The 15,823-nt window shown below is 39.6% G+C and overlaps 2 protein-coding genes across 2 annotated transcripts; one reads left to right on the top strand and one right to left on the bottom strand.

Annotated features, from left to right (window-relative positions):
• Nucleotides 1–1,034: 1,034 nt before the first annotated feature.
• LOC133299654 (uncharacterized) lies at nt 1,035–3,321 on the bottom strand. Its single transcript, XM_061499136.1, has 3 exons — nt 3,225–3,321; nt 1,927–2,598; nt 1,035–1,840 (listed from the first exon to the last, which is right to left on the bottom strand). Exons 1-3 carry the CDS (start codon nt 3,319–3,321, stop codon nt 1,035–1,037), a joined length of 1,575 nt encoding a protein of 524 aa, XP_061355120.1.
• A 1,623-nt stretch (nt 3,322–4,944) lies between these two features.
• On the top strand, nt 4,945–8,296 carry LOC133299660 (cyclic dof factor 2-like). The gene is made up of 2 exons (XM_061499142.1): nt 4,945–5,145; nt 6,600–8,296. Exons 1-2 carry the CDS (start codon nt 4,945–4,947, stop codon nt 7,917–7,919), a joined length of 1,521 nt encoding a protein of 506 aa, XP_061355126.1. The 3' UTR covers nt 7,920–8,296.
• The last annotated feature ends 7,527 nt before the right edge of the window (nt 8,297–15,823 follow it).

Genomic DNA, 15,823 nt, shown 5'->3' with positions numbered 1-15,823 from the left:
ATTGGGATGTTTTGTGAGAGTTCACGAGTTGATGAGCCTGGACCTGAGGCACCCCCCGTGCAGACTCAGCCTGATCCTCAGTTGATCGTGGATGTTCCTCGTAATAGACGGGAGGGACGCGGATTAGGACGTACACGTGAGAGAGTTGCTGCTGAGCCTGTCCCGATTATGGCACCTAGACCAGTGGTCGAGACTCAGGGATGGTTTAGACCTCCAGCATTTGGTCCTACTTACGGGTCACAGCCGATTTATCATCACGGATCGCAGTATGCGGCAGGTCCTAGTCAGGCGGCGTCTGAGCACCCTTACATGAGCGGGCAGGAGCCAGTTTTCCAGGCTAGTCCGATGGCTATGGCAGGAGCGGATCCGACATCCTCACAGCCTGATTTCCAGCCCTATTCACAGGGACTTGATGCCGATGACCCCTTTTGGTCTGCAGAGGACACGATGGAGTTGTATCGCTTTGTAGGCCTTATTGCAGAGAGCCATGACAGTGGGGAGACTCTAGCCACGGATTCTCACAGTCAGGGACACACCCCTTTTGATGTGTCGGGCAGCAGTGCAGGACCATCAGATGATTTCATCCGTGCGGCGATGGATGACTTCCACACTCCACCTCCACAGGAGCATCAGGGTGACCCAGTCTGGGACAGACGTATACTGCCACATAGGGATGCACGACATAGGCCATGGCCACCGTGGTCCTAGTTTCATTGACATTTTGAGTATTCACTATGTTGTGGACTGTTTCATATTGTTATTATTTTGTTCTTTTGTATATGTCATATGAGTGTAGCATGTTGTTATTTTGTGGACGCTATATTATTATATTATTTGGACTATTCACTATGCGTTATTATTTATGTTTTGGTTATCGTTCTTTGCGCATTTATATTACGGTAACTAACAGCATCAGCTAATTAATAATACAAGATTAAAAACATACATAAACGGAAAGTAAAAAGTCCAACATAACGGACATTACAATTCATGCAATAAATAACCAACAGCAAAATAATTACATAATATGCAAATCAGTCGTTTCTCCCACGACTTGGACATCGCCGACGATTATGGCCGCGTTCCTTGCAAAGTCCACACCTGATACGGCTCTGGCTTGTCTCAACTTCATCCATCTCGTTGCGGATGCGAGTTGACTTTGGAAGACCTTTTGCACGCAACATAGTAGAATCAGGAATAATCTTTGCACCACTAATTTCAGGTATTGCTTCCTCGTTTCCAATTGGCTCCCACGGAAAAGAATAAGCCTCGACCAAGTTAGTTATCAAGAAGATGTCGTCAACGTAAGTGAACGCACTCTGCCTAACACTTAACGCAGCAGCAACGGCGTGACTACACGGATACTTAAAGGCCTTAAACTTTCCACACTGACAGTATCTCTGTGGGAGGTTGACAGAATATGAACGCTCCCAACCTGCGTCAACCTCGAATACAGTATGTTCAACATTGTATGCACGAACGTGGTGGCCTGTTGCATCTACCTGGTTCTTCTTGACCAATTCAACAACATGTTTGGAGTGACGATGAGCTGATTGAAGTTGTGCAAGAGCATTTGTTCCTCTCTCAACAAAATATGCAACCAATCTGCTATATGTATGCTTAACCAATGTTGTTATAGGCATATTTCTGGCCCCCTTCAAAACCCTATTGACAGATTCAGCCAAATTTGTTGTCATATGACCGTACCTCCGTCCTTCAATATCGTAGGCACGCGACCACTTTTCCTTAGGAATCGCATCATTCCACTCAGCAATTTGAGGACTACTTTCACGGAAACTCGCAAGATTCCTTTCAAAATCAACCATTGCTGGAGTATAACCTGCACAAATTGGACATGAACGAATTAAACATAAATTGACAGTCATAATGGAAAGAAATAATTATGCATTCAGTCAATGAGTATACCTAAATTCTTTAACATCCGCTTCAAATCTTCATTTCGAAACTTTTGATTGAAGTTGCTTGCAATATGACGAATACAGAATACGTGATACGCATTTGGCGGCTGCCAAGTAGGGTTATTTTCCACAGCAGATATTATGCTTCGATGCCGATCGGATATCAAACATATGTTTGACATCGTAGTCACATGAGCACGAATATTAACGAGAAAATAATCCCATGCTTCCAAAGTTTCGCCTTCTACGATGGCAAATGCGATCGGTAAACATTCATTATTACCATCTTGGGCTGTGGCCACCAACAATTTCCCTTTGTACTTTCCATATAAATGAGTTCCATCAATTTGGATGCCGGATTTGGCAAATTTGAACGCCTCACAACACTGTCTAAACGTCCAAAAAATGCGATGAAAAACCTTTTTTCCAAAAACTAAGCTCTGCTCGGCATAAAGATCATTAGTTTGTATATGATAAAATGAACCTGGAGAAAAGCGAAGCATGTATTCGCACCACCTTGGTAAAAAAGCATATGATTCCTCCCAATCACCGTATATAATTGCCATCGTTTTCTGCTTCACATACCACGCCTTTCTGTAGAAAACTTGAAAGTCATATTTAGCAGTTATCCTTTCTTGCACCAAAGAGATTGACACAGATGGTTCAGACTTTATCATCCCTGCATTGAAGAGGATATCAGTGCCTCGATAACATCGAACGAATTTAATTACACATTCGTGTTCATTCACACATCTAAAATACAAAAAGGTACCTATCACGAGATTTGCAATAACGTCCGCATCGAGCTGTCTATGACCCTGGGAAATGTGCTCATTCACACATTCGTGTTTTCCACCCCATCTCGTTATTTTCCAATTTTCACGAAACACCGGTTTGATCGCCCTTACGCGCCACGGACAACCTTGATCGTACGCACAACATTTCATGGACAACTTTGCAAGCGTGCTCTCAATTACAATGGCTTCTTGATGCTCCCTAATAAGGTTGTGCTTAAGTGCCATTTGGACATCTTTTTTTGTCGCAAATTCTTGATTGACAAATAACATGTCACCCAGTTGCCACGGACCTTGTATTGAAGCCGATCCAGACACCAAACCATCAGTACATGATTCTTGTTCGCTCTGATAACTCCAATCAATGTAAGAATAATGCGGAATTCCTTCCCAAAAAGGAATAACATCTGTGTCACCTGCAATTGCGGATTATAATTTTTTAATACGAACTTACTAATTCAGGTATTAAATCAGTTATTTATTCACGCAGTATACAAATGGGAACAATTACCTTGTGGAATACCTAACGGAGCAGACGCAACGTCATTCAACTGCGGCATTTGCGCGACGACTGGTTGATGGAATATTGGAATTTCAGACGCACCCATCTCACGAGACTCATCTCCTTCTGAAGCACTAGCATCCTCCGCCAGAAGATGTTCTTCAATTGCCATATTTTCATCGTCATCTTCGTCGTGCATTTCCCAAGTCGGATCATTTTCATCTCCCTCAGAAAAGTTACCAACTGGAGACGCATGAGCGGCAGGAGAAGCTGGAAGACGGGGAGAATTTAAATAAACTGACCTCACCGGTATGTGAGCATTCTCCGTTGCGACGATGTCGACATACAACTCTAGAAAATCTGTCCTTGACTGGTTGCAAAATTCTTCCATTGTCATCTCCAAGTCTTCATCGTCAAGCACTTTCAAACTAATGTATTTATCACCTTGCCACACCCTTGACGTGATCTCAGTGATACATTGGTTGTCTTGAAGACCTAACTTCTGCCGAATTCTCTGATGCAGTTCGCCAATGGTTGTGTTGCGTTGGATACGTGTCGGCCTTTTTTCACCTTCGAATATGACACCTCGTCGACCTTCTACCTTCCTACCATTGTAATATAACACAACACGAACAGAATCAGGATTTAAGCTCATTTTTAAATAGAATTACAACTAAAATTCAAATACTAAATTAAAGATAAAGGAATGTTGGTGGAGAAGAGAGATATGAAGAGTGAGAGAAGAGGTGTGAATTGAATGGAGGGGGTGAGGAAATATATAGAGCACACATGTGACGCCCAAAACTGGCGTCACATTGTGCAGTAGATGTGTAATTTTTTACGAAACAGCATTAATTGCGTAATTATTTAATTTAAATACATTATTTTAATTTTTTTGCCCGCAACAATGTGTCGCTCCTTTTCTCTCTCCTCTTTCTCTATCTAGAGCTTTTCAGGAAGAAAATAATAATAATAAAAGATAGATATTATTATTAGCAAGTAACGTGACTATTAATGTTACTGCAGGTTATTTTACTGTTAGATCGATTACGTTGATTCAATGATTCTAATTTAATCTTCTAAAAACCTTCTGTATTCTTCCTATATTTAATACTTTATATTCATTTTTATATAGTTATGATTTTTTATATTTATTGTTAAAACAATAAATATGGAGAATCATAATCACACAGAGGTGAAAATAAATATAACTATTGGATAAATAAAAGGGAAAAATGTTTGCCATTTTAAATGACACAGAGTTACGTCGTTTTGATAAGTTTTTACATTCTCTCTCCTCCATTTTCTTTTTATTTCTAATTTTATAAATTAAAAATAATGATAAAACACACCAAAACAACGTAGTTTCATTAAAAATGACACAAAGTTGTGTCATTTAAAATGACAAACACTTTTCCCATAAATATAATCGATCTAACGCTAAAATAAACTGGTAGTGACATTAATAATAATATTATCAATAATAATAATGAGAAAAACTACCCTTGTGCTACATGTGATAACTTTCTCTCCTGTACATCCTTCGATAAGTGTGCCACTTTTTTTCTTTTCTTTTGATTTTTTAGATGGTAGAGCCCACAAATCTATCTCTATGACTAACACGAGATTAATCAAACCCAATGATAATATCCTATCTAAAAAAAGACTTTTTAAGTTTTATCCTTCTTATAAAAAAAAATAAAAAAAAGGCACAGACATAGAAACAGAAATGACTGAAGCGAAAGACCCGGCGATCAAGCTCTTTGGGAAGACGATACCGGTGCCGGAGATCCCGGACGGATCCAAAGACTCCACCGGAGCTCCAGCTTCATCTTCTGGTGATGTTGTTGATGATGGTGTTGATCAGGATCATGCTTCTTCCAGCAACTCTTTCAATGCCAAGGAAGGTGAAGAGCATGAGATTGACCAGGTATTCAAAATTATTGTTTTTGAGAGTGACCCATTATTGGAAATGTGAAATGATTTAATGGGTCGATGTTAGTTTCGTCGTTTATAGGCATTGGAAATTCTGTGTTGACTTGCTGTGGTACCTTGTGTTATTTTTATTTTTATCTGAAGGGGTTCAATGTTCAGTTGGGATTTTGTTCAATCTGGGGTTTTAATTGATGAGTTTATTTCAAATTTACAATTATTATTCAGTTGTTCAAGTGTTTTCATGCTATCTTTGAGTTGCTGCTGCTGGAGTTTCTGATGGCTTAATTTAAAACATTTGTACCAATCTAATTGCATAAGCATTTGGAATAGTTCTTCAGCTACTTTGTAAGTCTGTCAGGTTCTGAATTTGGAGAATGGATTTAGCATTATTTGAGGAATTAGTTTCTGAGCATGCTTGTCTATGTAGTTTCTATACTTGCTGGTTTCTTGGACACTAGCTCCTTTTGTTGAAATCTCTTTGTATGCTTGCAGTTCAGCTTTCAAAACGTTGTTAGTGTGTTTAACATTGACAACTATAAACATGAATCTAATTTTTCCTTTCTTTTCTAATTTTCTCTATTCTTCCCGAAAACAAATGACAAATTGTTCATTGTTCAAGATTCTTCTGGCTCATTTTCTTGGGTTGTGGTAGTATGCTTGTGAAAAATGCTTTTTCTATTTGACTTCTGAGTTTTATATTAGTTATTTAAAGTCTGGAAAGATAACAACATAGAATTTTCATCTTACAGTTTTGAGCTCAATTTGCTTTACTTTCAACCTTGGTTGTTCCTTGAACTTTTTCTACAACCACAGTTAGCCTTGCCTTCTTTTGGATTTATAATTGATGTTCTATCTTGTAAGAGAAGTTTTATGAGCTACAGCTATGCAACTCATGGTTCATCAAGAAATTCAATACTATTCAATTTTTCTGCTCAAGATTTCTCTTTGATTGCCTTTCATTTATGCTCGTTTTCCTGAGTTTTAGCTTGCCTGTGTACTAGAGTTGGATGGTAAAATTTTCAACCTCTGAGGAAATATTGGATAAATAAGTTTGCAGATGAAACATATCAAATTTGGGATTTTGACAGTTGGCACTTGGCAGTGCAATGTGGATGTTAAATAAGTGATGAATTTTTATTTTATTTTTAGTTATATGCTGTGGTACTGAATTTGTTTTCTTCTAATGAAGTGGCTTTCCTTGCGGCGTTCTCAACTTTCTTATTTAATTTTATATGCCTCAAAGTTTATTTTCAATTAGAGAACCTGTGGCATAAGTATTACTTCTATAGTTATTTTGTTTGACTTCGCACATATTTGTAATTGTTGAAGGCAGAAATTCAACACAGTGAATTTTTGTTTGAGCCATCCTTTTCATAATATAAATACATTGCTTATATCAATTTTTTTAGTTTAGAGAAACATAATCAGCATGAATTTTTATGAATTCAGGACACAATGGGAGAGGAACCAGCTGAGAGTAAGAAGGAAGACGGATCCCCCATCCAATTGTCTGAAGAGGTCACCAATATTGATACAGCCTCAAGATCAGGGGAAGAATGTATCAACCCCTCCACTAAGGAGGAAGCTATTACTTTGAAAACTTCAAAGTCTGAAGAAGAACATGGTGAGAATTCACAAGATAAGACCCTGAAAAAACCAGACAAAATACTGCCTTGCCCCCGCTGTAATAGCATGGACACCAAGTTCTGCTATTACAATAATTACAATGTCAACCAACCACGTCATTTTTGTAAGAATTGTCAGAGATATTGGACTGCTGGTGGGGCAATGAGGAATGTGCCTGTTGGTGCTGGTCGCAGGAAGAATAAGAACTCTGCTCCTCACTATCATCAGATAACTGTCCCTGAAGCAGCAATCCAGAATTCTCAGTCAGACTTGCCAAATGGAGTCCATCATCATTCCTTGAATTGTAATACCACAGTGCTTGCATTTGGATCTGATGCACCGTTGTGTGAATCAATGACATCTGTTTTGAACCTCGCTGATAAAGCAGCGAACGATTGCACAAGGAATGAACTTAATAGACTAGAAGAACTAAGAATTCCTGTTCCCTGTGATGGCGGAGAAAAAGGAAATGATCATTCCAATAAATCTTCTGTCACATCAACAAAGTCAATAGAAGGTGCAACCATCAATGGGTCCCAAGAACAAGTTATACCGAATTGTCAAAGCTTCCCACCTCAAGTTCCCTACTTTCCGGGTGCCCCTTGGCCTTTCCCATGGAATCCAGCACATTGGAGCTCTCCAGTACCACCACCTGCTTTTCTCCCTCAAGGATTTACCATGCCACTCTATCCTGCAGCAGCTTGTTGGGGTTTTACTGTGCCGGGTGCATGGAACATCCCATGGCTAGCACAACCTTCATCACCAAATAGTATAATCCCTAACTCTGGTCCTAACTCCGGTCCTAACTCCCCTACCTTGGGAAAACATTCAAGGGAAGAAAATATGCTCAAATCAAATGACACAGTAGGGAGGGGTGAACATAGCAAAGGAAATAGTAAAGAAAAGTGCCTTTGGGTTCCGAAAACATTGAGGATTGATGACCTAGGAGAAGCAGCAAAAAGCTCTATATGGACAACTCTCGGAATCACAAATAATAAGGCAGACTCAATTCATGGGGGAGAACTCTTTAAAGCATTTCCATCAAAGGGTGATGAAAAAAATCACATAATGCAAAACTCACCAGTCTTGCAGGCCAATCCAGCAGCATTGTCTAGGTCAATTAACTTTCATGAGACCTCATAATCCTGTAGCTTATAAATTTTGTAATTGTTTCTTGGATGCAGCAGATTAGCAGACTGACATGGCAGTGTTCCTCTGTTCTTGAGGAAGTTATAAAGTGTAAAGACGCATAGGTTCACTAGCCTTTTTTACGTAAAAGTTAGTTCTTCTTGTTGGCCAACAAAAAAAATTATGAAGATGGTTCTTCCTGCATTAGCTTTAAGGAGAAGCAAGCCTTCTATATGCAGAGTATACCTCCTTAGATGGCGGCTAGGCAATTTTACACTCTTTCCTTTCGTTCAGATGCTTTTCTTAGTTCATGTACATAGGTAAGTTTATGTGCATAGTGAGACACTCTGTATTTGTCTTGCAAGATCCCACTTTTATGTAAATAAGAATAACAGTTCAAAGTGAACTTTTGTTCTGCTATATTTCTTTCTGAATGCCATTATATATTTCTTATTGAATCATTTTTAATGCATTGGGTGAGGGTTGTAAAGATTTAGAGACATACTACCGAATATAAGAATCTAGTGACATACAATCCGTCATATAAGCACAAAACCTTTATTAAAAGGTATAAGAGAGAAAATGGAAAATATTGATTCCATTAATAAGAGTAATTAGTTTGTCAAAAATTAGGCTCCTTTGTTAGAATATCATTGAAATGCTAAACTACCCTTATACTTAATATCTAATAACCTTGGTCCTATTTGCTTTTGATAAAAAATGAACTCTAAAGGAGAACATTTACTCGGTCTAGTTCGTCTCTATTCTCGACCTTATGCCAATTCAAGGGGTGGAAGAAGTAGATGGTACACACACACATGAAAAATAACCATACTCATTCCTTAATCATTGTAATCTCCACTCTTCTTCCCTTATCCAAGGGTATCAAAAAGTTCAGAATAGAAGGAAGTGGTCCATGATGAAACCACAAAGATTTTGCGTAGTTAGAATCCTAAAATAAGACTCAGAATGGTTGCATTCACGCATACACTTGGTTGCTTTCATTTGGTCAAGGAATATATATTCAAGTTTCACTCACTTCTCTTTTCTGAGTTAAACACTGTTCATAATTGCAGCAATAACAAATCCTTAATAAGCTCAAGGAAAAAGCAACAATGAGAAAAAGTTATGACAAATCAGATAATGACAAGGTTTTACCATTTTAGGTAGATGAGGATAACTTTCTTGAAACAAAAAATGTATTTATCTCTGAAACTAAGTTTATAGAGGTTGAGATTAGAAATATAGAAAAGGTTCCTTTAAACTGAGATTGCTTCAAAAGTGAACAAATAAAAAGTTTATGGATCTTAGTATTATCGCTAATTTAACGCTGGAAATCTGAGCTGCATGGAATCCTGAGATGGGGACGTCGACTATACATAACACTTCAGAGGATGAGTGGTCAAAACTGAACTTTGATGGCAATGTAAAGGGGAGCACCAAGCTGACACAAGATATGGAGGACTCATCAGGAATGATCATGGCCAATGGATGCATGTATACTCCTACTATATGAAGGACCTCTTATGAATTAAGTGTGTACAATATTTTGATTATTGTCAGAGTTTGAAGACTATCTCAAATTGAAGACACAGGACTTGGAAGCATAATAACATCATACATGAACCTGAATTGTTGTTCCAACTTTAAGATTCTCTCCCCAAAGTTTTGAAAAATAGTTGGAACACCTATTAATCCCCTTCCTCTCGAAGTGTTCGTTAAACCTCCTTTACAAGAAATCACTTGCCCAATACTAGTGGTTAGATGGTCTCTTGACATAAGGAAACTTTATCATAGGAGGATTGTCAAAGCACGTGGATCAAATGGTAAGGGACTATTTCAACTTAACCAGTGTCTTGACTTCGAGTTCATGGAAACAACACTATTAAAACTTGGTAGGAAAAGCTTTGATGCCCATGAAGTAGTCATGTGATCACTAAAGATTAACCATTGCTACAATCATGTCCATCACAAAGGGATTGAGTACGCTGACTGGCTTACAAATGATGCTAGCACCAAAATGGGGCCTCGATGTTTATCAAAGCCCTCCTACATAAATCACTAGTTTTTTAGGGTCTGATGCCTCAGGGAATTGTTAGATTTCGTAATTTGAACTTGTTCTAATTCTTTTTTTGCTTGGATTCTGTAACACCCCGTTCTAAAACCAGTTTGTTATCATTGCTTTATGATATTAAGCGCAGTTACAATCACATTGGTTCAATTAAGAATATGGATAAATTTTTCACAAAACATTGTTCATTTACTTTTTAAAACAAAACCGTATTTAATATAACCATAATCCTAATTGTAACCATGTAACATTATCTAAATTGAGACCACTACACTTAACCATTAACTTTAACCTTTTCATTAGGACAAACTAGACGTCGAGGGCTTTCTCGAAAAATATTACAATAATCATTTGGCTAAGTATAGCCGGAGTTATTAAACTCGCAATGTAGCTGACGAAATCGAACTTTCGGAATTGTAGCATCAACTTCAATCCTAACCTGGAATTGATATACTCATCCAATGGCTCTATATTTTACATGTTATAGCCCTATTTGTTAGCTTCACATTGGTTCAAACATCACTCAATTTGGAGCTCTGTAGCTCGAGTTATGCCAATTTTACTAAACTATATTTGTGCTGAAAACTGGCAGCGCGCTCTTCGAACACATTTTTCGCCCGGTAGCACGCTTCAACGTCAATGAATACAAATGAGAAATTGCCGATGAATGATGGTACTGAAGAAGCTAACGTACAAACAATACAGAAGCTTGGCAGTAACCTTATTTATTTAACTCACACTACGCCTGACATCTCTTATTCTATTGGAGTAATATCCAGGTTCATGCATTATAATAGCCCATCTTAATTAATTAGTAAATCTAGTGTAATTAATTAATTAAGCAGGTTTTACTGGGTAAAATTAAGTATAATGCTTAACTAAAAGAATCTGAGTCACTTTGGAGTTAAAAGTGTACTCAGTGAAAATTAAGGGGTATAAATGGGTACTGGCAAAAGTACCAAAAATTAAAAATAAAAATAGTAATATTCCTAGAATAATATTCCCGACTTTTGGGTAAAGTTTGGTAATTATTGGAGTTGAATAGATAGACGAACCAATACCCGCTTAAAGCCACTTAACCTATGTTAAGTGACTAAAAGCCAAAATGAGCCCCAAACCCCCCACTTTCCCGTCGACAGAAACAGAGAAGAAAGGAAGAAGAAAGAGAAGGAGGAGAAAGGGAGAGAGAAGAAGAGAGAGGAGGAGGGAGCAAATCCCAACGGTTTTGGGTGATTCAAAAGCCTAAATCGCTTAGAATCTCGCCCTCTTTCATAATCCAAGCTTAGTTTTAAGTGGGGAGCTTTGTGTGGTGAGATATTGGCTCTCAAAAATTCGGCCCTTTGGTGAAAATTGGGGTTTTGAGAGTTTATACCTCCATTGAAGCTTGAGGAGCCATCAATCCTTGGTTGAGTGACCATTGGTGGTAAGATTCTAACCCTTGAACCTCATGATTCCTTGAAATTTGCATGAGTTAGGGTTTATGAATAGTGTTTTAGGGATTTTGATGAAATGTTGTTAAATTAGCTATGTTCTAGGAAGAATGGAGCTTGAGCATGTTGTGAAAAATGCTAGGAACGACATTTAATCGGTGATAATGAGCTTAGAGAGCTAAATGCTTATATTTGGAAGATTGCAAGAATATGACACTTGGTTATGAGTTTTCTTGCATTGTTGAACCATTGTTTGGTTGGTCATTGATTGTATCCTTGTGTTGTCTAGGATTGAGGCAATTGGATCAACATTAATTGACCAACCTTTGGAGCAAGCAATGGAGATGGATTAGTCCTTGAAATAGGTAAGTTCATCCTTGTGTTGTGGTATGAATAGGATAGTTTGGATTGATGATGATGAGTTATCCTTGAATGCAATATGTTAATTTCATTACCCTTGTATAGGTGTATATTTGTAAAAGTTGATCGCTGAAACTGTTGGTGAAGAACAAAGGTCGACTGAAGCATTGAGGTAAGCCTTCGGACCTTGGGTGTAATTCCCTTGACTGTTCTACCAAGCCCTGAAAGGGTAGAGGTTGTGATTGTGTATATAAATGCAATAAAATAGTGTAATGCTTTGTTATACGTATGTGTATGCATTTGGTGTGGCATAGGATGGTGTTTCCCTATGTTGGTATGTTGCATGACGATGCGTAAATCATACTTGGTAGTTAGCTGGCCAGTAGGACTATTTGCATCTGAGTTTTGCTTAGGACGGCTTGAGAGCTCGAGGGATTTCTCCTGGAGATGTATTGCACTTTGCATAGATATGTATTTACTGCATTATTATTGTTATTGCTATTACACTGATATGGAACTGTGGGTGGAGAGATGCTCCAAGGACCCCTGGTTTACTGGATATATTCGTATATCTCACCCCGTGTTGTGGGGACCCCCTTTCAGGTAAGGATGCTGCAGGAGCCTCTAGTGGAAAGTGGCCATATCTGGATTATGCATGAAATGTGGCATTTCTTTTGAGATTGTACATGTTGTTTTGTAGCTCACATGTATAGAATTAAATGAATAGGCAATGCTAGATTTATAATTTGTATATTGGAATGGACTTAGCCTATGCTCATGCCTTTGGTCATCTCTTTTGTTAATGGGAGCCAAGGAAATGATCATAGTGTTTTGTAAGCTAAGTTCCATGATTTGTAATGGCTATGTAATGTAAATGATGCCTACTTGAAATTCAATATATGCATGCTTGTTATGTATTGAGTTATTGAATTGGTTGGGCTGAGAATAAATTAGGTACCTAGTGCTAAATCGGGAAATGTTGAGAAAACAAATACATCATGTCCGTTTGACCAATTTTCACACCCAATGTGATGGAATTGGACTTTGATGTCTCTATGGAAGTGGTAGACATTCCTCTTAGCTTTCCATAGAGACTAAAATGGTGTAATTTGAGAGAGTATAGCTAAATTATGAGTGAAAAACCATAGGTAGGTTAAATGACCTTGTTTTGGGTCACCCAGCCCTGTGGATGGCGCCTGGGGCGCCAAATTCACGCTTGGGGCGCCAAATTATGAGATCAGACAGTAGCATCCACGCTTGGGGCGCCAGATCCACGCTTGGGGTGCCAACTTTCTGTTTTCCAACGCTCTGAGCGTGGATCTCACGCTGCGGGCGCGGGGGTTCTGGAGGTTTCGCACCCTTTTCTTAGAAAATGCATAACTTTGGCTACGGTGCTCCGATTTGAGCGCGGTTTGAACCCATGCGTAGCTAATGAAAAATAATATAACATAGTAGAAGATGGGAATCATAAAAGGAGTTTAGAATTAATTTGATAATTAAAGTGATGAAAACATTTCACGACGTATTGTCAAGTATAATGGGAATATAACCTTTAGTTTTGTCCCACTATTCCGCGAAGTATATATAGTTATGATCACGCACTTGGTTATTTGAATCCGGCTTGTATAAAAAGGAAAAATTTATCCGGTTTTCTAATTGATCCAATGTGATTGTAACTGCGCTTAATGCCGTACGCAATGATAACAATCCGGTTCTAGAACGGGGTGTTACATTTTATGGTATCAGAGCAGTTTCGTCGGGAAGAACTGTTAGCTATTGTTGAGTATGCTTAGTGTTTGATGCTTTATAGTTGTTTTAGTACTCTGTATGATTATTGCATTTGTGATCACTAAGTGTGGGCCTGATCAACTCACTTCTTTGTGTAACATGTGTAGTGACATGACGAGGCACCGAAACAACCCCAGACCATCAAACACCAATGCTCAGCCAGAACCTGTTTTGGCTGCTCTTGTGAGGCCTAGAAGTGGCCGTGGGGCAACGGGCGTACAGCCTGATCCCGTGGCTGAAGCTCTTGCAGCTGTTCAGAGGGAGTTGGCTGCTAGCAGGCAAGCCAATGAGAATCTGATGAAAACAAATGAAGACTCGCGGACTGCTATGGCCGCAATGATGACCGAGTTGAGGACGTTGAGGGGTCCTAGGCCCGTGAACCGGCAACCCACTCCTCCTCCTCACACAGCGATGCCTTCTCCACCTCCTTCACAGGAAGAGGGTGGAGTGGGTAACAATGAGGGTGAGGGTAGTCACCACTCCGGAAGTCGGAGTCATCACACTGAGGTTCGTCAACCTCGAGTTGAAAATGTCGGTGATCATGAAATGGAAGAAAGGAGATTGATGGCTTTCCGAAAACACAAACCTCCTTCTTTTAAGGGAGGTTATGAGCCAATGACGACTGCAAAATGGCTCCAAGCGATGGAGAAAATATTCAGGGTGATGAGATGCCCGGATGCAATGAAGTTGCCTACTCCGTGTACATGCTGGAAGAAGAAGCGGAGGATTGGTGGACTAATACTGTACAGCCCCTAGAAGCTGAAGGTCGGGAGATCACATGGCGGTTGTTCGAGACATTGTTCTTGGATAACTACTTCCCTAGAGAGGCTAGGGAACAAAAGCAGAATGAGTACAACGATCTCAAGCAAGGGTCGATGTCTATTGACCAATACTTCTCAAAATTCAATGAGTTGGTGAAATACGCCAACTATGGGCGTGCCTTACCCACTCCGGCTGAAATGACCTCCAAGTTCCAATGGGGTCTTAATGAGAAGATGTCTCGGAAGATGTCAAATTGTGACATCCGAGAGTTCAGTCGGTTTGTAAACCAGTGTAGGAAGGTGGAAGAAGTGTATCCCAAACCAAGAAGCCTTCTGAGGCCCAGACACCTAGTTCCAATAAAGCAACGGGCTCAGGTTATTGGAAGAACAAGAATGTGCAAGGCAAGAAGCTGAATGCGAATAAGCCCTTTGACTTGTTCAAAAAACCCGGGACTCAGAAGAATTTTGTTGATAGGGGACCTCCTCCCAAGTGCAAGGGATGTGGCAAGGAGCATAGAGGTCCATGTGCTACCGGTGAATTGATCTGTTTTAAATGTGGAAGATCCGGTCACTATTCCAGGCAGTGTCCTCAGAACGAAGCGAGGACTATGGCAGTTCAAGCTACTGCTGTTCCTGTCTCTGTTGTTCCACCTATGCTAGAGTCTCAGACGGTTGGTAGAGTATATACCATGGACCGTCAATAATCGGAGAAGGCTCCGAATCTAGTGAAAGGTACAATTTATATTGATGGTATGGATGTTGAAGTGTTGTTTGATTCAGGAGCTACACCCTCCTGTATGTTTGATTTTATGGCCGTTGGGCTAAATCTGCAAATGTACGACATTCGCCCTCTAATGAAAGTGGTTACTGCTACTGGAGAGGAGTGTTATACATCCGTGTTGTGTAAAGATGTTGAGTTCAAATATGAAGGCCGAGATTACGTGCTGGATTTTATTTGTTTACCTATGATCAGCCTTCAAGTTATCTTGGGTATGTACTGGTTGTCAAAGAACTGTGCTATGATAAACTGCTGTGGTAAAAGGGTTGTGCTTGATGCTGATGATTCTGCTACTAGTTCTTCCCCATATCTATCTGTGTTGCAGGTTAGAAAGGCTTTGAGGGCCGGGGCATTGGGATATGTCTTTGTGGGGGGATTAGTAGGAGGAAGTCATGAGGAGATTGGCACTATTTCCGTGGTGAGGGAGTTTGTGGATGTGTTTCCAGATGAAATTCCACAACTTCCGCCTCATAGAGAGATTGAGTTCACGATTGATCTATTGCCTGGTGTGGGGCCTATCTCTCTGGCTCCGTATAGGATGTCACCACCGGAATTAGCCGAGTTAAAGAAGCATATTGAAGAGCTTTCGGCTAAGCAGTTTATCCGGCCAAGTGTGTCCCCGTAGGGAGCACCAGTCATATTTTTTAAGAAGAAGGACGGTAGCATGAGATTGTGCACTGATTACCGTCAGTTGAATAAGGTTACCATCAATAACAAGTATCCCCTCCCTC

This window comes from Gastrolobium bilobum, unplaced genomic scaffold, assembly GCF_033153095.1.
Source record: "Gastrolobium bilobum isolate Gb01-03AN ecotype WA unplaced genomic scaffold, APGP_CSIRO_Gbil_v1 utg16926, whole genome shotgun sequence".
In the NCBI taxonomy this organism is placed as follows: Eukaryota; Viridiplantae; Streptophyta; class Magnoliopsida; order Fabales; family Fabaceae; genus Gastrolobium; species Gastrolobium bilobum.
This window is presented reverse-complemented; position numbering and strand designations above follow the sequence as displayed.